Source organism: Ranitomeya variabilis, chromosome 2 (genome assembly GCF_051348905.1).
Source record: "Ranitomeya variabilis isolate aRanVar5 chromosome 2, aRanVar5.hap1, whole genome shotgun sequence".
NCBI classification, from domain to species: Eukaryota; Metazoa; Chordata; class Amphibia; order Anura; family Dendrobatidae; genus Ranitomeya; species Ranitomeya variabilis.
The window spans coordinates 415,482,675-415,510,658 of record NC_135233.1 but is presented as its reverse complement, the minus strand read 5'-3'; the positions used below and the strand labels follow the sequence as shown (position 1 = coordinate 415,510,658).

At 44.9% G+C, this 27,984-nt stretch overlaps 1 protein-coding gene across 1 annotated transcript in view; it reads left to right on the top strand.

The window, feature by feature from the left end:
• The window catches only part of LOC143806312 (uncharacterized), a 175,316-nt gene extending 147,891 nt beyond the window's left edge, over nt 1-27,425 (top strand). Inside the window, exons 9-12 of the mRNA XM_077286556.1 lie at nt 1,109-1,417; nt 24,018-24,332; nt 24,462-24,512; nt 25,012-27,425. Of these exons, the coding sequence (XP_077142671.1) occupies nt 1,109-1,417; nt 24,018-24,332; nt 24,462-24,512; nt 25,012-25,295 (959 nt within the window). The 3' untranslated portion in view covers nt 25,296-27,425. The remainder of the gene's footprint in view (nt 1-1,108; nt 1,418-24,017; nt 24,333-24,461; nt 24,513-25,011) is intronic.
• The last annotated feature ends 559 nt before the right edge of the window (nt 27,426-27,984 follow it).

The following is a 27,984-nucleotide window of genomic DNA, read 5'->3' as shown; positions in this document are numbered from 1 at the left end:
CTATTAACGCCTAAGCCTTTTTTTAGATTTCCGTATATTGCTGTATAAGAGTTTGTTTTTTTCTGGAATGAGTGATAGGTTTTTTTTTTTTTTTGACCATCCATTTGTCACAGTTAGTGTCATGTACAGACAAATGAGAAAAAAATCCAACGGGGATGAAATGGTGAAAAAGAAAGTACGGTAATTCTACCATAGGGATTTTGGCGCTTTGTTTTAACGGCATTGATTGTGCAGAAAAAGTAGCCGGTAATAAAACTCTCCAGGTCCATGAGATTTGGGCAATACTAGACTTCAAAAGATTCTTCTTTTTCGTGGTACATTTTTTTTTACAAATTTCATAAAAAGAAAAACAAACAAAGAAATTAGACACCTAAATGGTGTATTTGTGGAAAAAGAACAATTTCCAATTCAGGACATCCATCCATCAAAATGCTCACACCCCAGGTGGATGTATTCCTGACTACATTTAGAGTATTGTTGCACTCGGCCAATGCAAAACAGATGGTGGGGTGCATGGTCTTCTCTTACCCCTTGGGTGAAGAAAATTGAGTCTAGTACATTTTAGTGGGGGGAAAAAAAATGAATGTTTTCTTTTTTACTTTCCACTCTGCCTGAATTCCTGCGAAACTACTGAAGATTCAAAATCAAATGTGTTTTACATACAATGAAGGGTGTGGGGTCACTTTTATTTGAAAAACAGTTTGGCAGATACAAAAAAAATAAAAAATGTGGCACAATAGAGCTGGATACCGGCGCTGCCGGTTAGCCATCTCTGTTTGCCCTCTGTCACTGCCCTCCGACAAGCCATCCTAACCTCTGTTACAACTCTTGTTTCTCATGAGGAGAATGTCCGTCTCACTGGAGCCCGTCATCTTGTCAGTCGGTAAGAAGGGGCCATGTGTTCGGGCAGGGTGAGGAGCAGCAGCCATGTAACATTCAGGGAAGACTCCTAGTTACATTGAGGTCCACCTTCCTCCACCGATTAAACATGTTATCACTCATTAATCTGTAACCTCCAATGTTCTGTCCAGAGGAAGCAAAGGCCCTTATATAACACTCCTCAATGTTTCATGCAGTTGTCCCATTATGACATAACGTGTCTCCTCAGCATCCTCAGGGCTCCCCGTCCTCGGAGACCTCCTCAGCGAGCCCAGTGTCCCCCGCTATGGACAGCCTGTGACTCTACGCTGCCAGGTGACCAACTCTCATCCTCAACACATAACGGTGACATGGCTGAAGGGTGAGAAACCTCTGGAGAAGAGAGCAGGAATCCAGAAGCAAATCACCGAGATGGACGGGTCAATATCCTGCTCCCTCCAGATAACGGCCACAGCTCTGGACTATGGCAAAGCCTACAGCTGCTCCGTGACCCACCAGAGCATGACCCTGAAGAAGAGCCATTACCTACCGCTCCCAGGTAAGAAGTCTCTCAGAGATGGAATCTAATACATGATAGAACAATGGACGTTACACCTTCCCACCACAGAAAGGGTGTAAAGGGCGCCACGCCCGCACTGAGCCTGTGTGTGGTATCAGATAGCAGTCCCAGAGGTGTAAAGGTGGACAAGCAGAGGAAACTTATGGTGACCTGCAGTTTAACAAACATTTAACTTAGTAACTACATTATTTGTCCAGAAAATACCAGTCACATAATGTCCAGAAATGTTGTCATTCCTCAAATGCACACACAGGACAGCTTGTTCAGAAAAATTCCCTTAAGGCTATGTTCTCACAATGAGCTTTTGTTGTTGCAGATTTTCTGCACCTATTAAGTAAAATAGGTAACCTGATTTTTTAAGAAAACACAGCATAAAAAACTCACCACAAACTCATCATGGGAAGGTGGCCTAAACATTGGCTGGGAACGAGGTGAACCTGGTGGCCTCTGTGTGCTGCCAGGATCCACTCTCCTCTCCCCATACTGTGTCTAAGATCTTGTCATAAGCACCACTTCACCAAACTGCAAGGGAGGGTCTCAGACTACTGTATGCACATCTTAAGTGGAGTAAGAGGTGCCTGGACATCGACATCAGGAGCGATTGCTATGCATACAGCAGGTAAAGTTTTATATAAATACAGAGAATAGTTGTAAGGACTCATACCCATTTGTGAGAAAAAAAACGTTCCGTAATCTGAGCTGAAAAAACGGACGAGTGCCAAGCGAGTGTCATGTGAGTACAATGCGACTTTCACACCTAGCATCTGAATTACATCCGATTTACATCCGAGTGCATTGCGATTACCAGTTCATTTTCCCACGCTCCAGAGTTCAGTGCGGGTCAGGCTGTGAGGGAGCGCAGCTTCAGTGACGTCAGCGCCAGTCACTGAAGCTCTGCTCCCAGCTTCTCATTCATTCATCAGTGGTTTACAGCCAGGGCGGTGGCATCTTGGCACCTACCTGGTTGTAAACTGTATATTCCCCAGATATGGATTACGGCGTAGGACACAGCGACGGACAGGTATGGTATATTGTTGCTTTTTTATTTTGTGTTTATTACAGGAGATTGAGGGTGTCGCAGGAATTAGGAGTACAATAAAGATGGGAAACTGTGTAGTGTTTTATTTCATTAAAATACTTTATTCTGACTGTCTCTTTATTTAACCTGTAACAACTGTAGGATTAGTAATGGATAGGTGTCTTATTGACAACTCTCCATTACTAAGAAGGGCTTGATGACACCTTACAATACAAAGGTGACTGTTGTGAATTCCGTTCTCGGGCTCCCTCCTGTGGTCGTGAATGGTACTTTGGTGAGTTCGGTCCTTGGACACCCTCTGGTGGCTTTGAGTGGAACTGCTGATCTTTGAGGTTGGCTTTCTCAGCTGCCCTCGCTTATTGCTTCTGCTGGCTTCCCTATTTAACTCTGCTCAGATCGTTAGTTCATGCCAGCTGTTATGGTTCTCAATGGCAAGAGAACATAGCCCAGCAAACATAAGAACTAGCTCTTGGAAGGATGGAAACTAAACTGACCATGAACTAAACCTGCCGCACAAATAACAGTAGCCGGGTAGCATTGCCTACGTTTTATCCCTAGACGCCCAGCGCCAGCCGGAGGACTAACTAATCCTGGCAGAGGAAAATATAGTCCTGGCTCACCTCTAGAGAAATTTCCCCGAAAGGCAGACAGAGGCCCCCACATATATTGGCGGTGATTTTAGATGAAATGACAAACGTAGTATGAAAATAGGTTTAGCAAAATTGAGGTCCGCTTACTAGATAGCAGGAAGACAGAAAGGGCACTTTCATGGTCAGCTGAAAACCCTATCAAAACACCATCCTGAAATTACTTTAAGACTCTAGTATTAACTCATAACATCAGAGTGGCAATTTCAGATCACAAGAGCTTTCCAGACACAGAAACGAAACTACAGCTGTGAACTGGAACAAAATGCAAAAACAAACGAGGACTAAAGTCCAACTTAGCTGGGAGTTGTCTAGCAGCAGGAACATGCACAGAAAGGCTTCTGATTACAATGTTGACCGGCATGGAAGTGACAGAGGAGCAAGGCTAAATAGCGACTCCCACATCCTGATGGAAACAGGTGAACAGAGGGGATGATGCACACCAGTTCAATTCCACCAGTGGCCACCGGGGGAGCCCAAAATCCAATTTCACAACAGTACCCCCCCCTCAAGGAGGGGGCACCGAACCCTCACCAGAACCACCAGGGCGATCAGGATGAGCCCTATGAAAGGCACGGACCAGATCGGAGGCATGAACATCAGAGGCAGTCACCCAAGAATTATCCTCCTGACTGTATCCCTTCCATTTGACCAGATACTGGAGTTTCCGTCTGGAAACACGGGAGTCCAAGATTTTTTCCACAACGTACTCCAACTCGCCCTCAACCAACACCGGAGCAGGAGGCTCAACGGAAGGCACAACCGGTACCTCATACCTGCGCAATAATGACCGATGAAAAACATTATGAATAGAAAAAGATGCAGGGAGGTCCAAACGGAAGGACACAGGCTTAAGAATCTCCAATATCTTGTACGGGCCGATGAACCGAGGCTTAAACTTAGGAGAAGAAACCCTCATAGGGACAAAACGAGAAGACAACCACACCAAGTCCCCAACACAAAGCCGAGGACCAACCCGACGCCGGCGGTTGGCAAAAAGCTGAGTCTTCTCCTGGGACAACTTCAAATTGTCCACTACCTGCCCCCAAATCTGATGCAACCTCTCCACCACAGCATCCACTCCAGGACAATCCGAAGATTCCACCTGACCAGAAGAAAATCGAGGATGAAACCCCGAATTACAGAAAAAAGGAGACACCAAGGTGGCAGAGCTGGCCTGATTATTGAGGGCAAACTCCGCTAAAGGCAAAAAAGCAACCCAATCATCCTGATCTGCAGACACAAAACACCTCAAATATGTCTCCAAGGTCTGATTCGTCCGCTCGGTCTGGCCATTAGTCTGAGGATGGAAAGCAGACGAGAAAGACAAATCTATGCCCATCCTAGCACAGAATGCTCGCCAAAATCTAGACACGAATTGGGTTCCTCTGTCAGAAACGATATTCTCCGGAATACCATGCAAACGGACCACATTTTGAAAAAACAGAGGAACCAACTCGGAAGAAGAAGGCAACTTAGGCAGGGGAACCAAATGGACCATCTTAGAGAAACGGTCACACACCACCCAGATGACAGACATCTTCTGAGAAACAGGAAGATCCGAAATAAAATCCATCGAGATGTGCGTCCAAGGCCTCTTCGGGATAGGCAAGGGCAACAACAATCCACTAGCCCGAGAACAACAAGGCTTGGCCCGAGCACAAACGTCACAAGACTGCACAAAGCCTCGCACATCTCGAGACAGGGAAGGCCACCAGAAGGACCTTGCCACCAAATCCCTGGTACCAAAGATTCCAGGATGACCTGCCAACGCAGAAGAATGAACCTCAGAAATGACTTTACTGGTCCAATCATCAGGAACAAACAGTCTACCAGGTGGGCAACGATCAGGTCTATCCGCCTGAAACTCCTGCAAGGCCCGCCGCAGGTCTGGAGAAACGGCAGACAATATCACTCCATCCTTAAGGATACCTGTAGGTTCAGAATTACCAGGGGAGTCAGGCTCAAAACTCCTAGAAAGGGCATCCGCCTTAACATTCTTAGAACCCGGCAGGTAGGACACCACAAAATTAAACCGAGAGAAAAACAACGACCAGCGCGCCTGTCTAGGATTCAGGCGTCTGGCGGACTCAAGATAAATTAGATTTTTGTGGTCAGTCAATACCACCACCTGATGTCTAGCCCCCTCAAGCCAATGACGCCACTCCTCAAAAGCCCACTTCATGGCCAAAAGCTCCCGATTCCCAACATCATAATTCCGCTCGGCGGGCGAAAATTTACGCGAAAAAAAAGCACAAGGTCTCATCACGGAGCAATCGGAACTTCTCTGCGACAAAACCGCCCCAGCTCCGATTTCAGAAGCGTCGACCTCAACCTGAAAAGGAAGAGCAACATCAGGCTGACGCAACACAGGGGCGGAAGAAAAGCGGCGCTTAAGCTCCCGAAAGGCCTCCACAGCAGCAGGGGACCAATCAGCAACATCAGCACCCTTCTTAGTCAAATCAGTCAATGGTTTAACAACATCAGAAAAACCAGCAATAAATCGACGATAAAAGTTAGCAAAGCCCAAAAATTTCTGAAGACTCTTAAGAGAAGAGGGTTGCGTCCAATCACAAATAGCCTGAACCTTGACAGGATCCATCTCGATGGAAGAGGGGGAAAAAATATATCCCAAAAAGGAAATCTTTTGAACCCCAAAAACGCACTTAGAACCCTTCACACACAAGGAATTAGACCGCAAAACCTGAAAAACCCTCCTGACCTGCTGGACATGAGAGTCCCAGTCATCCGAAAAAATCAAAATATCATCCAGATACACAATCATAAATTTATCCAAATAATCACGGAAAATGTCATGCATAAAGGACTGAAAGACTGAAGGGGCATTTGAAAGACCAAAAGGCATCACCAAATACTCAAAGTGGCCCTCGGGCGTATTAAATGCGGTTTTCCACTCATCCCCCTGCTTAATTCGCACCAAATTATACGCCCCACGGAGATCTATCTTAGAGAACCACTTGGCCCCCTTTATGCGAGCAAACAAATCAGTCAGCAGTGGCAACGGATATTGATATTTAACCGTGATTTTATTCAAAAGCCGATAATCAATACACGGCCTCAAAGAGCCATCTTTCTTAGCCACAAAGAAAAAAACGGCTCCTAAGGGAGATGACGAAGGACGAATATGTCCCTTTTCCAAGGACTCCTTTATATATTCTCGCATAGCAGCATGTTCAGGCACAGACAGATTAAATAAACGACCCTTAGGGTATTTACTACCCGGAATCAAATCTATGGCACAATCGCACTCCCGGTGCGGAGGTAATGAACCAAGCTTAGGTTCTTCAAAAACGTCACGATATTCAGTCAAGAATTCAGGAATCTCAGAGGGAATAGATGATGAAATGGAAACCAAAGGTACGTCCCCATGCGTCCCCTTACATCCCCAGCTTAACACAGACATAGCTTTCCAGTCAAGGACTGGGTTATGAGATTGCAGCCATGGCAATCCAAGCACCAACACATCATGTAGGTTATACAGCACAAGAAAGCGAATAATCTCCTGGTGATCCGGATTAATCCGCATAGTTACTTGTGTCCAGTATTGTGGTTTATTACTAGCCAATGGGGTGGAGTCAATCCCCTTCAGGGGTATAGGAGTTTCAAGAGGCTCTAAATCATACCCACAGCGTTTGGCAAAGGACCAACCCATAAGACTCAAAGCGGCGCCAGAGTCGACATAGGCGTCCGCGGCAATAGATGACAAAGAACAAATCAGGGTCACAGATAGAATAAACTTAGACTGTAAAGTGCCAATTGAAACAGACTTATCAAGCTTCTTAGTACGCTTAGAGCATGCTGATATAACATGAGTTGAATCACCGCAATAGAAGCACAACCCATTTTTTCGTCTAAAATTCTGCCGTTCACCTCTGGACAGAATTCTATCACATTGCATATTCTCTGGCGTCTTCTCAGTAGACACCGCCAAATGGTGCACAGGTTTGCGCTCCCGCAGACGCCTATCGATCTGGATAGCCATTGTCATGGACTCATTCAGACCCGCAGGCACAGGGAACCCCACCATAACATCCTTAATGGCATCAGAGAGACCCTCTCTGAAATTCGCCGCCAGGGCGCACTCATTCCACTGAGTAAGCACAGCCCATTTACGGAATTTCTGGCAGTATATTTCAGCTTCGTCTTGCCCCTGAGATAGGGACATCAAGGCCTTTTCCGCCTGAAGCTCTAACTGAGGTTCCTCATAAAGCAACCCCAAGGCCAGAAAAAACGCATCCACATTGAGCAACGCAGGATCCCCTGGAGCCAATGCAAAAGCCCAATCCTGAGGGTCGCCCCGGAGCAAGGAAATCACAATCCTGACCTGCTGTGCAGGATCTCCAGCAGAGCGAGATTTCAGGGACAAAAACAACTTGCAATTATTTTTGAAATTTTGAAAGCAAGATCTATTTCCCGAGAAAAATTCAGGCAAAGGAATTCTAGGTTCAGATATAGGAACATGAACAACAAAATCTTGTAAATTTTGAACTTTCGTGGTGAGATTATTCAAACCTGCAGCTAAACTCTGAATATCCATTTTAAACAGGTGAACACAGAGCCATTCCAGGATTAGAAGGAGAGAGAGAGAGAAAGGCTGCAATATAGGCAGACTTGCAAGAGATTCAATTACAAGCACACTCAGAACTGAAGGAAAAAAAAAAAAAAATCTTCAGCAGACTTCTCTTTTCTCTCCTTTCTCTGTCAATTAATTTAACCCTTTGTTGGCCGGTCAAACTGTTATGGTTCTCAATGGCAAGAGAACATAGCCCAGCAAACATAAGAACTAGCTCTTGGAAGGATGGAAACTAAACTGACCATGAACTAAACCTGCCGCACAAATAACAGTAGCCGGGTAGCGTTGCCTACGTTTTATCCCTAGACGCCCAGCGCCAGCCGGAGGACTAACTAATCCTGGCAGAGGAAAATATAGTCCTGGCTCACCTCTAGAGAAATTTCCCCGAAAGGCAGACAGAGGCCCCCACATATATTGGCGGTGATTTTAGATGAAATGACAAACGTAGTATGAAAATAGGTTTAGCAAAATTGAGGTCCGCTTACTAGATAGCAGGAAGACAGAAAGGGCACTTTCATGGTCAGCTGAAAACCCTATCAAAACACCATCCTGAAATTACTTTAAGACTCTAGTATTAACTCATAACATCAGAGTGGCAATTTCAGATCACAAGAGCTTTCCAGACACAGAAACGAAACTACAGCTGTGAACTGGAACAAAATGCAAAAACAAACGAGGACTAAAGTCCAACTTAGCTGGGAGTTGTCTAGCAGCAGGAACATGCACAGAAAGGCTTCTGATTACAATGTTGACCGGCATGGAAGTGACAGAGGAGCAAGGCTAAATAGCGACTCCCACATCCTGATGGAAACAGGTGAACAGAGGGGATGATGCACACCAGTTCAATTCCACCAGTGGCCACCGGGGGAGCCCAAAATCCAATTTCACAACAGCCAGCTGTCAATGTCTCAGTACTGGTTCAGAGCTCTCTTGGATTTCTCAGATGACCTGTCTACTCCAGTAGAAGCTAAGTCCCTGCTAGTTCATTAGTTGTTCATTTGTTTTTGAGAATATTTCTCTGTACATGCTATGTTTCTAGTCCAGCTTGCTATTATGAAATTTCCTTGCTAGCTGGAAGCTCTGGGGGTGCAGAGTTGCACCTCCACACCGTGAGTCGGTGTGGAGGTCTTTTTGCACACTCTGCGTGGTTTTTGTAGTTTTTAATACTGACCGCACAGTTCCCTTTCCTATCCTCTGTCTATCTAGAGAAGATTCGGCCTCCTTTGCTAAAATCTGTTTCATTCCTGTGTTTGTCACTTCCCTCTTAACTCACAGTCAATATTTGTGGGGGGCTACCTTTCCTTTGGGGAATTTCTCTGGGGCAAGGTAGGCTTCTATTTCTATCTTTAGGGGTAGTTAGCTCTTAGGCTGTGAAGAGGCGTCTAGGGAGAGTTAGGCACGCTCCACGGCTATTTCTAGTGTGTGTGATAGGATTAGGGTTTGCGGTCAGTAGAGTTACCACCTCCTCAGAGCTTGTCTCAGGTTTTCCGTTTTAACCATCAGGTCATTCCGGGTGCTTCTAACCACCAGGTCCATAACAGTACAGCGGGCCCACAAAGTGTTAATGCATCTCAAAAGAGGGATTAGAGAAGTTCTGAGTAAATTTTTTTTTCTTTGCAGCTTGTTTTGTCTTTCTTTTCCCCTTAACCTCTGGGTGGTTCAGGACTCAGGTGTAGATATGGATATTCAAGGTTTTTCCTCTTGTGTGGATCAACTTGCTGCACGGGTACAAAGTATTCAAGATTATGTAGTTCAGAATCCGATGTTGGAGCCTAGAATTCCAATTCCTGATTTGTTTTCTGGGGATAGATCTAAATTTTTGAATTTGAAAAATAATTGCAGACTGTTTTTTGCTCTGAAACCCCGCTCCTCTGGTGACCCCATTCAGCAAGTAAAGATTATTATTTCTTTGTAGCGGGGCGACCCGCAAGGCTGGGCATTCTCCCTTGAGCCAGGAAATCCTGCATTGCTTAATGTAGATGCATTTTTTCTAGCGCTTGGATTGCTTTATGATGAACCAAATTCTGTGGATCAGGCAGAAAAGATCTTGCTGGCTTTATGTCAGGGTCAGGATGAAGCAGAGGTATATTTCCAGAAGTTTAGAAAGTGGTCTGTGCTTACACAATGGAATGAGTGTGCCCTGGCAGCAATTTTCAGAAAGGGTCTTTCTGAAGCCCTTAAAGATGTTATGGTGGGGTTCCCCACGCCTACTGGTCTGAATGAATCAATGTCTTTGGCCATTCAGATTGATCGGCGTTTGCGCGAGCGCAAAGTTGTGCACCATTTGGCGGTGTCCTCTGAGCGGAGGCCTGAGCCTATGCAATGTGATAGGACTTTGACCAGAGCTGAACGGCAAGAACACAGACGTCAGAATGGGCTGTGTTTTTACTGTGGTGACTCCACTCATGCTATTTCTGATTGTCCTAAGCGCACTAAGAGGTTCGCTAGCTCTGTCACCATTAGTACTGTACAGCCTAAATTTCTCTTGTCTGTTACTCTGATTTGCTCATTGTCGTCCTACTCTGTTATGGCATTTGTGGATTCGGGCGCTGCCCTGAACTTGATGGACTTGGAGTTTGCCAGGCGCTGTGGTTTTTCCTTGGAGCCTTTGCAGAGTCCTATTCCCTTAAGGGGGATTGATGCTATGCCATTGGCCAAGAATAAACCTCAGTACTGGACTCAGCTGACCATGTGCATGGCTCCCGCACATCAGGGAAATATTTGCTTTTTGGTGTTTCATAATTTGCATGATGTTGTCGTGTTGGGTTTGCCATGGTTACAGGTTCATAATCCAGTACTGGATTGGAAATCAATGTCTGTGTCTAGTTGGGGTTGTCAAGGGATACATAGTGATGCTCTTTTGATGTCAATTTCTTCTTCCACTCCTTCTGAAGTCCCTGATTTTTTGTCGGATTACCAGGATGTATTTGATGAGCCCAAGTCCAGTGCCCTACCTCCTCATAGGGACTGTGATTGCGCTATTAATTTTATTCCTGGTAGTAAGTTCCCTAAGGGCCGACTTTTCAATTTATCTGTGCCAGAACATGCCGCTATGCGGAGTTATGTAAAGGAGTCCTTGGAGAAAGTGCATATTCGCCCGTCTTCGTCACCGTTGGGAGCAGGGTTCTTTTTTTGTGGCCAAGAAGGATGGCTCTCTGAGACCCTGTATAGATTACCGCCTTCTCAATAAAATCACGGTCAAATTTCAGTACCCTTTGCCTCTGCTGTCTGATTTGTTTGCTCGGATTAAGGGGGCTAGTTGGTTTACCAAGATTGACCTTCGAGGGACGTATAATCTTGTGCGTATTAAACAGGGCGATGAATGGAAAACAGCATTTAATACGCCCGAGGGTCATTTTGAGTACCTGGTGATGCTATTCGGGCTTTCTAATGCTCCATCTGTGTTTCAGTCCTTTATGCACGACATCTTCCGGAAGTATCTGGATAGGTTCATGATTGTATATTTGGATGATATTTTGGTCTTTTCGGATGATTGGGAGTCTCATGTGAGGCAGGTCAGGATGGTATTCCAGGTCCTTCGTGCTAATGCGTTGTTTGTGAAGGGGTCTAAATGCCTCTTTGGAGTTCAGAAGGTTTCCTTTTTGGGCTTCATTTTTTCCCCTTCTACTATTGAGATGGACCCTGTTAAAGTTCAGGCCATTTATGATTGGACTCAACCTACATCTGTGAAGAGTCTTCAGAAGTTTCTGGGCTTTGCTAATTTTTATCGTCGCTTCATCGCTAATTTTTCTAGTGTGGTTAAGCCTTTGACTGATTTGACGAGGAAAGGTGCTGATATGGTAAATTGGTCCCCTGCGGCCGTTGAGGCTTTTCAGGAGCTTAAACGTCGTTTTACTTCGGCCCCTGTGTTGCGTCAGCCAGATGTTTCGCTCCCTTTTCAGGTCGAGGTTGATGCTTCTGAGATTGGGGCAGGGGCTGTTTTGTCTCAGAGAAGTTCTGATGGCTCTTTGATGAAGCCATGTGCTTTCTTTTCTAGAAAGTTTTCGCCTGCTGAGCGTAATTATGATGTTGGCAATCGGGAGTTGTTGGCTATGAAGTGGGCATTCGAGGAGTGGCGACATTGGCTTGAGGGAGCCAAACATCGCGTGGTGGTCTTGACTGATCACAAGAATCTGACTTACCTCGAGTCTGCCAAGCGGTTGAATCCTAGACAGGCTCGATGGTCGCTGTTTTTCTCCCGTTTCGATTTTGTGGTCTCATACCTTCCGGGATCTAAGAATGTGAAGGCTGATGCCCTTTCTAGGAGTTTTTTGCCTGATTCTCCGGGAGTCCCTGAGCCGGCTGGTATTCTCAAAGAGGGGGTAATTCTGTCTGAAGACAAAAGAAAAAATCCAGCTCACCATAGTTGTAGTCCCTGGAGGCTCGGAGCACGGAAACACTGTGTCAATTTCCGGTAATTCTGTCTGCCATCTCCCCTGATTTGCGGCGGGTGCTGCAGGAGTTTCAGGCTGATAGACCTGACCGCTGTCCAGTGGAGAAACTGTTTGTCCCTGATAGATGGACTAGTAAAGTTATTTCTGAGGTTCATTGTTCAGTATTGGCTGGTCATCCTGGGATTTTTGGTACCAGAGATTTGGTTGCTAGGTCCTTTTGGTGGCCTTCCTTGTCACGGGATGTGCGTTCTTTTGTGCAGTCCTGTGGGACTTGTGCTCGGGCCAAGCCTTGCTGTTCTCGTGCCAGTGGGTTGCTTTTGCCTTTGCCTGTCCCGAAGAGGCCCTGGACGCATATTTCCATGGATTTTATTTCTGATCTTCCTGTCTCTCAAAGGATGTCCGTCATCTAGGTGGTTTGTGATCGGTTTTCTAAGATGGTCCATTTGGTACCCTTGCCTAAATTGCCTTCCTCCTCTGATTTGGTTCTATTATTTTTTCAGCATGTGGTTCGTTTGCATGGCATTCCGGAGAACATTGTGTCTGACAGAGGTTCCCAGTTTGTTTCTAGGTTTTGGCGGTCCTTTTGTGCTAAGATGGGCATTGATTTGTCTTTTTCTTCAGCGTTCCATCCTCAGACAAATGGCCAAACCGAACGAACCAATCAGACCTTGGAAACCTATCTGAGATGCTTTGTTTCTGCTGATCAGGATGATTGGGTGACCTTCTTGCCATTGGCCGAGTTCGCCCTTAATAATCGGGCTAGTTCGGCCACTTTGGTTTCGCCTTTTTTTTGTAATTCTGGTTTTCATCCTCGTTTTTCTTCAGGGCAGGTTGAGCCTTCTGACTGTCCTGGTGTGGATTCTGTGGTGGACAGGTTGCAGCAAATTTGGACTCACGTGGTGGACAATTTGACGTTGTCTCAGGAGAAAGCGCAACGTTTTGCGAACCGCCGTCGCTGTGTTGGTCCCCGACTTCGTGTTGGGGATTTGGTTTGGTTATCTTCTCGTTATGTTCCTATGAAGGTTTCTTCTCCTAAGTTCAAGCCTCGTTTCATTGGTCCTTATAAGATTTCTGAAATTATCAATCCTGTGTCGTTTCGTTTGGCCCTTCCAGCTTCTTTTGCCATCCATAATGTGTTCCATAGGTCGTTGTTGCGGAGATATGTGGCGCCTATGGTTCCTTCCGTTGATCCTCCTGCTCCGGTGTTGGTTGAGGGGGAGTTGGAGTATGTGGTGGAGAAGATTTTGGATTCTCGTATTTCGAGATGGAAGCTTCAGTACCTGGTTAAATGGAAGGGTTATGGTCAGGAGGATAATTCCTGGGTTGTTGCCTCCGATGTCCATGCTGCCGATTTGGTTCGTGCCTTTCATTTGGCTCGTTCTGATCGGCCTGGGGGCTCTGGTGAGGGTTCGGTGACCCCTCCTCAAGGGGGGGGGGGTACTGTTGTGAATTCCGTTCTCGGGCTCCCTCCTGTGGTCGTGAATGGTACTTTGGTGAGTTCGGTCCTTGGACACCCTCTGGTGGCTTTGAGTGGAACTGCTGATCTTTGAGGTTGGCTTTCTCAGCTGCCCTCGCTTATTGCTTCTGCTGGCTTCCCTATTTAACTCTGCTCAGATCGTTAGTTCATGCCAGCTGTCAATGTCTCAGTACTGGTTCAGAGCTCTCTTGGATTTCTCAGATGACCTGTCTACTCCAGTAGAAGCTAAGTCCCTGCTAGTTCATTAGTTGTTCATTTGTTTTTGAGAATATTTCTCTGTACATGCTATGTTTCTAGTCCAGCTTGCTATTATGAAATTTCCTTGCTAGCTGGAAGCTCTGGGGGTGCAGAGTTGCACCTCCACACCGTGAGTCGGTGTGGAGGTCTTTTTGCACACTCTGCGTGGTTTTTGTAGTTTTTAATACTGACCGCACAGTTCCCTTTCCTATCCTCTGTCTATCTAGAGAAGATTCGGCCTCCTTTGCTAAAATCTGTTTCATTCCTGTGTTTGTCACTTCCCTCTTAACTCACAGTCAATATTTGTGGGGGGCTACCTTTCCTTTGGGGAATTTCTCTGGAGCAAGGTAGGCTTCTATTTCTATCTTTAGGGGTAGTTAGCTCTTAGGCTGTGAAGAGGCGTCTAGGGAGAGTTAGGCACGCTCCACGGCTATTTCTAGTGTGTGTGATAGGATTAGGGTTTGCGGTCAGTAGAGTTACCACCTCCTCAGAGCTTGTCTCAGGTTTTCCGTTTTAACCATCAGGTCATTCCGGGTGCTCCTAACCACCAGGTCCATAACAGGTGACATTAACCCCCAAACTATTACCCCACTTGCCATCGCTACAGGGCAAGTGGGAAGAGCGAGGCTAAGTGCTGGAATTGGCGCATCTTACAGATGCGCCTTTTCTGGGGCGGCTGAGTGCTGATGTTTTTAGCGCAGGAGGACGCCAATATCCATGGTCCCTTCCTAGGCGATTAATATCAGCCCGCAGCTGTCTGCATAGCCTTTGCAGGTTATTAATTATAGGGGGACCCACGTCATTTTTTGGGGGGTCCCCTGTAGTGAAATACGTATAGGTATGAATGTGTGACTAGCAGTAATTTAACATCTGTCCTGAAGGCTGCAGGTCTTACCAAGGTAATAATACGTGTTATCCTGAGAAAAGGCAGTTTTCCTGCTCTCAGACCACAGGGGGGCCTTCCTGGAAAGACAGAATTGGAAACATTTAACACCTCAGAGGCCACAAAGGCAGATGCCAAATGGGACCTAGTACAGCCAGACAATTTCTATTTACTATCTATCTGTGAGAACTTACACAAAGATCTTCAGAGAAAATAATATATTCATTGGTGGAGTGGCCATGGTACAGTCAAAAACAAGCAATTATAATATCAACCTGAGAGGCTGGTCTAGAAATCTGACCTCCAAGTTAACTCTATAAATTAGGCCTGTACACATAGAACGTTGTTCACAGACTGAGGAACAGCCAAGCTGATGTGTTCCATTCCATATTTGTCCCCCCCTCAGGGAGCAGAAAGCAGACTACAAAGTTAGATACTTCTGTAAGTTTTTTCCCGTTTTTTTTTTTTATAACTGTTTTGCATATTTGTATATCACTTTTTATTCCCATATTTTTGTACCCTTTTTATTGTAAGCACTGTACCTTTTCTCTGAAAGCTTAAAACTTTAATAAGTTTAAACTTTGTAGGCTCTAAAAGAATCCATAGCCTTATGATTGGCCGACAGTAGTAGTAATATTTCCGGGACTCATCGCCCGTGTCTTCGGTGATTGGTGGCAGCGTGTATGAGCGGGGTGCGTGGATTGTGTCGGGGTGTGATTTATGCTCCCATTACAGCATAGGACAGAGGTTGAATGCTGGACTGAGAGAGAGGAGATAGAATAACCCTTGCAGGCACAACTCCAAGTCACGTGCCGAGGAGTGGGTACGTGACAAATTGGTGGGATAGAATTATTTCTATTAGAGCATTAGTGCATGATATAAGCAATTATTCACTGTACTAAAGAATTGGTATCCTTGCGAGGAGTGCACAAGTTATACAAGGTTCAACTCAGTGCTTACTTAGACATATTTTCAAAACAGTTATAAAAATAAACGGGAGAAAACTTACAGAGATATCTAACTTTGTAGTCTGCTTTCTGCTCCTTGAGGGGGAACAAATATTGAATGGAACACATCAGGTTGGCTGTCCCTCAGTCTGTGAACAATGTTCTATGTGTACAGGCCTAATTTATAGAGTTAACTTGGAGGTCAGATTTCTAGACCAGCCTCTCAGGTTGATATTATAATTGCTTGTTTTTGACTGCACCATGGCCTCTCCACCAATTAATATATTATTTTCTCTGAAATTCTTTGTGTAAGTTCTCACAGATAGATAGTAAATAAAACGCCCTTTTTTCCCCAAAATAATATTTCATTAAATACATGTCTAGTAATTTGCACACATACTATACTAATTGTATTTGTCACACATATCTATATATCTACTTATTCTGTATGTACCGTATTTTCCGCTTTGTAAGACGCACTTTATTTCCCCCAAATTTGTGGGGGGGGGGAAATGGGGGTGCATCTTACAAAGCAGATATACCGCTTACCGTTACAGGCTGGGATGAGGGGGTGTCCGCTGCCGCCCGCCACCGCTGTTGCCCGCCACCGCTGCCACCCCGGGTGATGCTGGAGGCTCCGGTGCTGCGGGGGGCTCTGCCGACATTTTGTGAAAGACCAGAGCCCCCCGGCAGTTCGTCCATGCGTTCCTTTATGACTGACTCCGGGAAAATGGCCGCCGGAATTTTGAGAGATGAGATCTCAGCGCTGAAATCTCATCTCCCGAGATTCCGGCGGCCATTTTCCCGAAGTCAGTCATACAGGAATGCATGGACGAACTGCCGGGGGGCTCTGGTCTTTCACAAAATGTCGCCAGCAGCATCGGAGCCCCCCTGCAGACCCCCTCATCCCAGCCTGCAGCAATGCTCCACTCCTGCCTCGAGCAATGACCCTGGGACCCTGATCCACCGCAGCCACAACCCCTGGTAAGTAATAAGATGTATGGATTATAAGACGCCCCACCAATTTATTAAAAAAAGTTTTTTCCTATTTTTCTCTCTTTTTCTAAATACGGTATTTACTGTTTGTAATCCATCTCTTCTATCCTGTCGGCTCCTGCTGTGCTTTTACAGAACCCGGCAAATGAATTACCGGCTTTTCTTCTATCTCTCTATCTATGCAATATAAATACACATATATGTGTGTCACTGACATGTATATATATAAAGTTACATCCATATATATTTAGACAGAGACAACATTTTTATAATTTTGGTTATAGATATTATGACAATGAATTTTAAACAAAACAATTCAGATGCAGTTGAAGTTCAGGCTTTCAGCTTTCATTTGAGGGTATCCACATTAAAATGCAAGCACCACACCTCAAATCAACTCCAGGCCTTTTATCTGCTTAATTGAGAATGACATAACGAAGGGATTGCACACACCTGTCCATGAAATAGCCTTGGAGTCAGGTGTCCAATTACTTTTGGTCCCTTTAAAAACAGGATGGCATATGTTAAGGAGCTGAAACTCCTAAACCCTTCATCCAATTTTAATGTGGATCCCCTCAAATGAAAGCTGAAAGTCTGAACTTCAACTGCATCTGAATTGTTTTGTTTAAAATTCATTTAGGTAATGTCTATAACCAAAATTATAAAAATTTTGTCTCTGACCAAATATATATGGATGTAACTGTATATGTATTCTATGTGTATATATCTATTCTATCTTTTCTATTATATCATGTCAGTGTGATTTTACAGTAGCCGCATATGAATAACCAGCTTTTCAAAGGACACCAGTGTGTAAAGAATGGACAACACTCCCATGGTGAGAGTGCTTTGTGATTTTTTTCTCGCACCTATTGACTTACATTGGCAAGTCTCGTCCGAGATAGGCAGTAAATCGCAGCATGCTGCGATTTTTTTCTCAGTCCGATTTCGGCTGAGAAAAAAATCGCAGATGGGATGTAACCCATAGAATAACAATTGTCAGAGTGCAATCCGATTTTTTATTGGATTGTACTCATCCGTATTTCTCTCAAATGGGTATGAGCCCTAAGGGTCAGTAATCATTGATCTGAGATGAGAGCGGCTCCGACACTCGGCTTTCAGCCTCAGTGGTGGCGAGATGCACAGTGTATGGAGCAAGACTGCACAGTTCTGTGCACTTCTGTTCTCCCTGCTGAGAATTGCACTGAATAGATGCTGATCTGCAGTGCCCGGGAGCGTTCGCTACACGGAGAATGGAACTCTGTACACTCCGAATAACGGTCCTCCGCCAGAGCCAATAAATGGTTGGTGCTGCCAGGTGTTAGACCCGTACTGATCTGATATTACGCTGTAAGATGCCCAAGTGAGGTAGTCGTGGGCGAGCTTCTGTTCCCTCTCATCTTGGCATGCTACAGACATCTCGTGTCCCAGTCCCAGTTTGCTGCTGTGTGTGTGGGCATTACACTTACTTTTGGCCTGCAGGCCTCTTGTGACTCCAGGAATCCTTCTTCTGGAACCAGGGCAGCAATTAATCCAGAACACACGAGGTTCATAAAAACAACCAAATGTTTACTTTGTGAATGGCAGTCTGCACAGTATTTACAGGCAGATAAAGAGGATACGGCCCAACAAGTTGCCATCTTTTCCACAGGTACCAGATACAACTCCAGCCCTAGTTCTGGTATAAGTGGCATGTCCCCATTGCTCGTTTTCCTAGCCCTAGGGAATCTTCCTCACCTCTAGCAGTATATTCAGATTGAAATACCTTCCATCCCATGTAGTCTGAGTCCATCTTTCCCTGTAGCTTCACAAGCTGAGTGTGCCCCAGGTCCCTGATGTCCATCTCAAGGTTGCCCCAGGCCATGTGGATGGAATCACACGGAAGCGTATTTTCAGTAATCCACTGCCCTGAATATTAGACTCATGCTGTCCCTAGCAGCCCAGGCCTGCTACATTACTCACTGCTGCCCTCACACAGATTGACTGTCACTTCCTGCACTTGCCACTAACACTCGGTTCCTCCTCCCAAACTGAGCTAGCAACTACAGTTAACCCTGTCCCAACTAACTGCAGCCCAAGTGGATATATTACCTTTACCACAAGATGATGTTCGTTCGTCCTTCGTGGTCAAAGATGACCATGACTTCAGGATTAAAAGAGAATTAATAGTTATGGGTCTGGAGGTGGCTGATGAGGCCAATCCGGGCCCTGTAGGTTTGCCCACATACTTGACATAAGGAAGTAGATCTTGTCAGTACACTGGATTCTGCTTGTACCTTGCAGACAGCACGCTTTCTTTTTGTGTCCATGATTTTCCTAACTTCAGCTGCACATGCTCCTGAGGTGATCCTGTCCCGCCAACCTGGACGATCCAGGGCAAGCTCTTCCCATTCATTGATGTTAACTTCCTGAGTTTTGAGAGACGCCTTAAGGCAGTCTTTACAGCGCTTCTTCTGCCCCCCAACTGCTCACTTTCCTTGACACAGTTCTCCGTACAGCAGTTGTTTTGGTAGTCGACTATCAGGCATTCTGATCACATGTCCAGCCCCCCTGGCTTGGACTTTCAGCAGAAGAGTGTAAACGCTGCAGAGCCAAGTTTGTTCCAGAATTGCTGTGTCCAGGACAATGTCTTGCCACCTAATATGGAGGACTCTGCAGAGGCAGCTCATGTGAAAATGATTAAGTTGTTTGGCATGCCGGCTGTAGACTGTTCAGGTCTTGCTAGCATAAAGAAGTGTGGTGATAACCACCGCGCAGTAGACCTTCATCTTAGTGGCAAGGGTGAGACCCCTTCATTCCCAGACGTTCTTACGCAGTCTTCCGAAGGCGGCACTGGCTTTGGCAATTCTGTTATTATTCAGCTGCTTTAAGGTCTTGCTCCTTCACCGTGATACATGGCTCCTTATATGGTTTCCCTGGAACATATTGATACATGACTTCGGTTTTTCTAATGTTGATCTCGAGACCAAAATTGTCGCAGGCTTGAGAAAAACAGTCCATTTCATGCTGCATCTGTTGATCCGTTCTAGCATAAGTGCACAGTCATCAGCAAATAGTAATTCACGGATAACGATCTCATGCACCTTCGTAACGGACTTCAGGTGTTTTGTGTTGCATAGCTTGCCATTAGTCGTATACCTAACCTGAATTCCATCTTCACAGTTGTTAAAGGCATCACTTAACATTGCAGAGAATAGCATACTGAACAGGGTTAGAGCAAGCACACAGCCTTGTTTTACACCGTTTGTTACTGGGAAAGCCTCAGATCCGTCTCCATCATTCAGAACCTTCACCATCATGCCATCATGGAACTGCCGAACCATTGAGATGAACTTGCTTGGGCAGCCGAATTTTGTCATGATCTTCCACAGGCCGTCTCTACTGACTGTGTCGAAAGCCTTGGTCAAATTAACAAAAGTCACGAAAAGATCACTGTATTGCTCTTGGCACTTTTCCTGGAGTTTACGTGCTGCACAGACCATATCTACTGTTCCACGATTAGCATGGAAACCACACTGGCTTTCAGGTAGTAGGCCTTGTTCAAGGTGATGTAGCAGGCGGTTGAGCAAGAGACAAGCCAATATCTTTCCTGGAGTGGACAGAAGGGAAGGGATAAACTGGAATAGCTTGGTCACTGTTTGCATCAGAGCAGGGCCGCCAGCTTTACATACCTCATCAGGTATAGCATCATTTCCAGGTGCTTTTCCACAAGAAAGTTGTTTTACTGCTTTCCTGACTTCATCTTCACTTGGAAGAACATCAAGGTCCTTGTTGATTTCTACCTGGGGCAGGCGAGCAATAGCCTCATCAATGATATTGGCAGGGCGATTGAGAATATTATTTTTTTTTTCCAGTAAATACATTTATTGAAATTTTAAACAGGAAAAACAGTAAAAAGAATCATTACAATGTCCAGAGCTATACATTACATCTCTGAGAACACAGCACAAGTGTAGTTGAACAAGAACTCTGGCACATAAAGGGATTGAGAATATTATTAAAGTGCTCAGCCCACCGCTCAAGAATTTGTTTCTTTTCTGTTAGCAGCTTAGTTCCATTTGCGTTGAGCAGAGATTAAGAGCTTGATGGCTGGGGTCCATATACAGCTTTGAGCGCATCATAGAAGCTTTTCTGGTCATGGGTATCTGCATCACCCTGAATTTCACTAGCCTTCTTGCTAAACCAGTTATCCTGCATCTCGCGTAGCTTGACCTGTACCTTTCTTTTTACGGTGATAAAGGCATCTTTCTTAGCTAGCGACGTGGGGTCATTTTGATACACCTTGTACTGGTGTGTCTTTATTTCCTCATCATTTTCATTGAACCAGTCTTGGTTATTTCTGGCTACTGATCCGTGATGCTCCAGTGCAGTATTGTAAACAACAACTCTCAGAATTGTCCACAGTTCCTCATCGCCGGTCTCCTCTGCCTGCAGTATATATAACAGTCTGCCATCAAGGTCATTGGCAAATTCCCCTGCAATTCTTTTATTTTGCAGCTTATAGACATTCAGCCTCTTTAAAGTTTTCTGCCCTTGGGGTCTCCTCGCAGGCAGGATGTGGAGACTGCACTTAGACACAATGAGGTGATGGTCAGTCCAGCAGTCTGCACCACACATGGCCTTTGTCACTCTAAAGTCCATTTCATCCCTTTTCCTGGCAATGATGTAATCAATGAGATGCCAATGCCTCGAGCATGGATGCATCCATGATGTCTTCTTGCGTGTGGGTAAACGGAAAAGGGTGTTGGTGATGACAAGGTCATGTGTGTCACACATCTTGAGCAGCAGGCAATTACTGTTACACTTGCCAGTGCCGTGTTTCCCAATGACCCCTTCCCGGTTTTGACGGCCTGTTCCCACTCTGGCATTAAAGTCTCCAAGTATAATGAGCTTGTCTGCCTGTGGGATCGCTGAAATAAGTATGTCAAGTTCATCATAGAACTTATCTTTAATGTCATCTGGGTTAGTCATAGTGGGGGCATAGGCACTGATCAAAGTTGCATGTTTCTTGTTTGTAAATGGAAGCTGAAATGTCATCAGGCGGTCGTTAATGCCCTCCGGAAGCCTGGTAAGTTACGAACAAGATGAGTTTTGATAGCAAATCCCACTCCTGCTTCTCGTTTTTCAGTGCTGCCTCGACCACTCCTGAAAAATGTATATCCACCAATATGCTCTGTCAATTGACCCTTGTTTGCCAGGTGTGTTTCGCTGAGAGCTGCTATATCAACGTTGTAACGAGCTAGCTCCCTACCAACCAATGCCGTTCTTCTCTCTGGTCTGTCTGCCTTAGTATTATCCATAATATTAAAACACAGTTATACCACCAATATAGGGAGTACAATATATATCCTCATCAATATTCAAAATCCACCTATTCCTGGTATGCTGTGTAAGTGAGTGACTACCGCCACCTAGTGGAAACTAACAACCCAGACACCACTATATGGATCACCAGAAAGCACCAAGACAAGGAGGTGTATAAATATATTACTTTATTCGATACACATTATAATAACTCCATACATATTATATAATAAAATCAATTTTAAAATCAATTAAAATCTATAGAACACAGGACAAAATAATAATAGCATATAATACATCGGCCACTTCCACATGAGCAATCCCAAATCCTCACGGTATATATGTGAAAAGGTATAATGAATAAAAGTGCAAGCGTGATAAAAAATCTAAAATGCAACCTCAAAAAGGATAATAGAAAGCCCTAGTTAATGCTATATAGAGCACAAAGTGCAAATGTGCTAAAAAATATATTAAGTGCAGATGGCTTGCAAAAGTGCAAAGTGCTCCGGCATTGTATTCAGCCGGTTCAAAACCACACACAGTGAAACAATATTGCGGAGGGGGATATCGCAGGTAAATACCTATAGGTGGCCGTGTCCTGTGTAAACGCACCCCAACGCGCGTTTCGGATTCCCCTGACGAAGGAAGGAATCCGAAACGCGCGTTGGGGTGCGTTTACACAGGACACGGTATTCATTATACCTTTTCACATATATACCGTGAGGATTTGGGATTGCTCATGTGGAAGTGGCCGGTGTATTATATGCTATTATTATTTTGTCCTGTGTTCTATAGATTTTAATTGATTTTAAAATTGATTTTATTATATAATATGTATGGAGTTATTATAATGTGTATCGAATAAAGTAATATATTTATACACCTCCTTGTCTTGGTGCTTTCTGGTGATCCATATAGTGGTGTCTGGGTTGTTAGTTTTTTAGTATTATCCAGCAGAGTTCTCACATTTCATGTGCCATGGTTGGGTACAATCATTTTCTTTTTCTTTATTGCGTGTCTACCGCTCAATGGGAAACCCGCCAGCTGCGGTAGGCTGGCCAGATGAAATGAAGCAGACTATGTTTGAGGCACTTTTTTCTAGCCCCGTCCTCGATAGAGGTGAGCAGAGTGATCCTAAAGAGGACTGCTCAGACACCCAGGAGGCTGACAAACTCCACTGCTGCTTCAGTCCAGTGGGGAGCGACCATATGGCCTGGGCCGCCTGCGTGCAGGTTCGTGACTACAGCTTCCAGTGACTCCACACCTGCTTCTTTGCCACTGTCCCATCGCCACAGGACTTTAGACACGCAGTGGTTGAAGTCATGACTTGCGCTTGACTTGGATTTAAGTGAGGAAGAGTTGCGCAGATCGTCAACCTCACTCTCTTGCCCCTATTGTGCCCCAGTGGCAAGAACTAGGCGAGACAACTGGAGATAGGTCAGGGTGCAGTGGATGGCCTACAGTATCCTAGATGTGCTTCTCTGTCCCCTCTCAGCGCTCCACAACGCTATGCTGGGAATTTAATGTCTATCCGTTGAATCTTGAATGGTTTCTTAAGCACAGTCTGCCATATCCAGTCTTCACATGCAGGATAGGCAAACCCTTAAAAATCACAGGAGGTACAGGTGAGAATTGGGCATCAGAGGAGGACCAAAGATGGAAGAGCTGTACAGAAAGGACACGTGAAGTCCTCCATCAGAGGTGCTACCTCTACCTAGATACCCCAAACACCACATGCATGAGTATCAAATATATTTAACCCTTGAATGTCAAGGAGCAATCCATCAGCTCACACCACACTATAGATAAAAGGCTGTCCACAGGGCAGAGCTGGGCACCTCACCACTCTCCAAAGTACACCTCTCCTGATAATACATGAGGTGCAGTAGATTACAATACAGTATGAGGCGTATGAGAATTATGTCCTATACAATGAGTGAATGAATGATGTATGAAGCTGGCAACAGCCAGATGGGTCCAGGACAGAAGCTTGTGGGGTCTCCGCTCTGCATGGTGTGCAGGGATCTGAGTAATTTCCCTCTTTCTTGCTTTCTCCTGCAGATAAAGCTCCGGCATTTTCAGACATAACGGTGCTGCCGGAGAGACTTGTCGCCGGGAAGGAAGCTATATTTACAACGATGATATCTGGATTCACACCAGACATTCGCGTGAAATGGTATAAAGAATTCATCCCATTTCCTAGTGATGTTGTGACCACGAGAGATCCTGAGATTGGGAAGGACTTTCTATGCCATTGTCCAAGCAGCCTGAAGTTCACTCCGCAGGACAGTGACCATCTGATGTCCATCCGCTGTGAGGCGACACATTCTGTCAATAAGAAAGTGCATGAGCAGCTGTACACCCTGCGCCTGTCAGGTACGAGACGCCCTCACGAGACATACATGAGGTCTAGGAGAGTGCTGTCTGCTCGCACTGATTCTGTACAGCCACCAACTGACTCTGCTCAGGTGCAATAACACTTCTCACACATTGTTCTGTTATTAGGAAGGACCTCTGAGCAAGACCGACATCCTCCTGCCAGTCTTCCAGGCTCCGGTACGTGACGGGCATCTAGGCACAATGATATAGCCGTGACCAGTTGGAAGGTGCCATCAGAGTCACTGAAATCACTGAACAGATAGGAGTCGGGAGAGGAATTAGCCATAAGCTTAGATCCTCAATCTGTCGGACCTATGTGAGGGACAGAAGCAGAATTTCATAAAATATAGAGTTCACCTATTACTCAACTTCTGGGGCTTTTTTCAGACAGACATGAAGAAATAATCATAACAGAAACCACAGGTCTATGATTAAAGGGAAAGTCCACACAATGGACCATGGTGGTCGCACAATAGAAATCTCCAATGATGGAAGTGGTTAGGCCATACATGTAGTTCTCGCAGGACTGTCACACACCTGTCAAAAGATGAAGAACTTGTGTGAAGGATTTATACTTGTTGGGGAGTCTCTGCTTTTCAGGTTGTGGGCTCATTAATAACATTGTGCAATAATGAGGACATGAAGCAATTTATTGTCCATTATCTTCTTTCCACAGTGAAGACCAGAGGCATCCATTGCCTGCCGGAGAGTCCTCGGGTGGGAGAGAACGTCACTCTCACATGCTATGTGGACGGATGTTGCGCGGCTGATTCTGTATTCTCCTGGAGAAAAGGGATGTTTCCTATTGATGGTGAGATCCAGAACATGACGGTGGGATCAGGCAGCTCCTCCACAGTCACCTTCACTGCACAAGAGACGGACAGGGACTGCACAATCACATGTGAGGTGACCTACAATCTGCAGACACAAGAGGAACATTTCACCCTGAAGCTTCAATGAGATTTGGTGGCCTCAATGGAGAGCGAGTCTTCAATGTCAAATCTCCTGGGCACAATGGCACCGAGCACGGACTCATTGATGTCTATGGTCCTGTGATAATCTGGAGAGAGCACGGACTGATCAATGTCTATGGTCCTGGGGTAATACACTGTGTTCCAAATTATTATGCAAATAATATTTCCTCATATTGTCTCTAAATTACCTATCTGAATTGCAGTCATTGTTATTTTCCAGTCATCTACTATTCTAGTATAACTGCAATGTTTTGGAACAAACTGCCTATGAAAACAGTATCTTTTTTAAAAAAAAATAAACACTCAAAATGCATGTTCCAAGTTATTATGCACAGCAGAGTTTTCAACCTTTTTTTTCATTTTGAACAAAAAATGGTCAATTGTGAAGTTATAAGCATTATCAGCTTATTACAAAATGAAATCAAACAGTTTTCAAGTGAAAACTTTATTCTAGGTGATGTTACATTTGCACATAGGACCCCTTGTTCGAAAGAAGCTTCTGAACTCTCTCATCCATTGAATTTGTCAGTTTTTGGATGGTTTCTGCTTCAATTGTTTTGCATATGGACAGAATACCCTCCCAGAGCTGTTGCTTAGATGTGAACTGCCTCTCGCCATCATAGACACTCCTTTTGATGATGCTCCAGAGGTTCTCAATGGGGTTGAGGTCAGGGGAAGATGGTGGCCACACCATAAGTTTCTCCTCTTTCATGCCCATAGCAGCCAGAGATGCAGATGTGTTTTTTGCAGCATGAGACGGTGCATTATCATGCATGAAAATGATCTTGCTGCGGAAAGCACGGTTCTTCCTCTTGAACCATGGCAGGAAGTGTTGTTTTAGAAACTCCACATAGATTATGGAGCTCATCTTTACCCCTTCAGGGATCATAAAGGGTCCGACAATCTCTCTCCCCATGATTCCAGCCCAAAACATTACTCCACCTCCTCCTTGTTGGCGCCTTAGCCATGTTGTCATGGCGTGTCCATCAACCAGCCATCCTCCACTCCATCCATCTGGACTATCGAGCGTTGCACGGCACTCATCGGTGAACAAAACAGTTTGGAAGTCAGTCTTCATGTATCGTTTGGCCCACTGGAGCCATTTCTGCTTGTGTGCAGTGGATAGAGGTGGTCGACAGGATGGCTTATGCACAGCTGCAAACCTCTGAAGGACCTTGCATCTTGTTGTTCTGGGGACGTTGGAGGCACCAGCAGCTTCAAAAACTTGGCTGCTGCTATGACAAGGCATTTTTGCAGCTGCTCTTTTAACCTTACGCAATTTGCCTGTTGGAAAGAGTCCTCAATTTTTCCTTATCAGCACGCACACGTGTGTGCTGGGAATCCGCTACATACTTCTTGATTGTGCGATGATCACGATGAAGTGTCTTGGCAATGTTGATTGTAGTCCTGCCTTGACCTAAATACTCCACAATTTGTTGCTTCTCAGCAGCCGACACATCCTTTTTCTTTCCCATTTTGGCAAAAAATGTAGGTTGCTTAATAATGTGGAACAGCCTTCTTAAGTAGTCTTGCCTTTATTTGGACACACCTGCCAAACTAATTTGCACAGGTATCTGCAATTGCTTTCAGTGATATAAAGAGCCGTGACACACATCACCATCAATGAGTTTAAATGACAAACAAAAAAATTCTAACCTTATTACTCCTAAACTCTTTGTGCATAATAATTTGGAACACAGTGTATGGAGAGCTCACGGACTCATTGATGTCTATTTTCCTGAGGTAATATGGAGAGAGCACGGACTCATCGATGTCCATGGTCCTGGGGTAATATGGAGATAGCACGGACTCATTGATGTCTATGGTCCTGTGATAATATGGGGAGAGCACGGACTCATCGGTCTATTGTCCTGGGGTAATATGGAGAGAGCACGGACTGATCAATGTTTATGTTCTGAAATAACAATCACTTTTCACCTATTGTGTCCCCCCATTTCCTTGTAGATTGTAAGCTTGCGAGCAGGGACCTCACTCCTAATGTCACTGTTTAAATTGTCTTAACTCGTACCGAATTTATTGTTTGTACATGTCCCCACTTAATTGTAAAGTGCTGCGGAATATGTTGGCGCTATATAAATAAAAATTATTATTATTATTATTATGGTCCTGTGTCTTGGTACCGTGTTAGCCAGTGGATTGAAAAATATTTAGAATTGAAAGTCCTCAGTGGCTGATACCTTTTAATGGCTAACTGTAAATATGGTAACAAACTGCAAGCTTTCGAGACTACTCCGGTCCCTTCATCAGGCATAGACTAATAGAAATTGTGAAATCACATATTTATGCACAACACAGCACAGAAAAATGCCATAGATAAGACAGGTGACGTGAAGCAGAACTACCATTATGTGAGTGATAAACAGTTATGTCCATAAATATTGGAACAGTTCATAGATAAGGAGTGTGAATGTTTTATTGTCCTTTGATTGGGGTCTGTATCAACCATTAAAAGGTATCAACCACTGAGGATTCTCAATTCTAATTTTTTTTTTATGGTCCTGTGATAATACAGAGAGAGCATGGACTCATTGATGTCTATGGTCCTGGGGCAATATGGAGAGAGCACAGACTCATCAATGTCTATGGTCCTGTGATAATATGGAGAGAACACAGATTGATCAATGTGTATGGTCCTGGGGTAATACGGAGAGAGA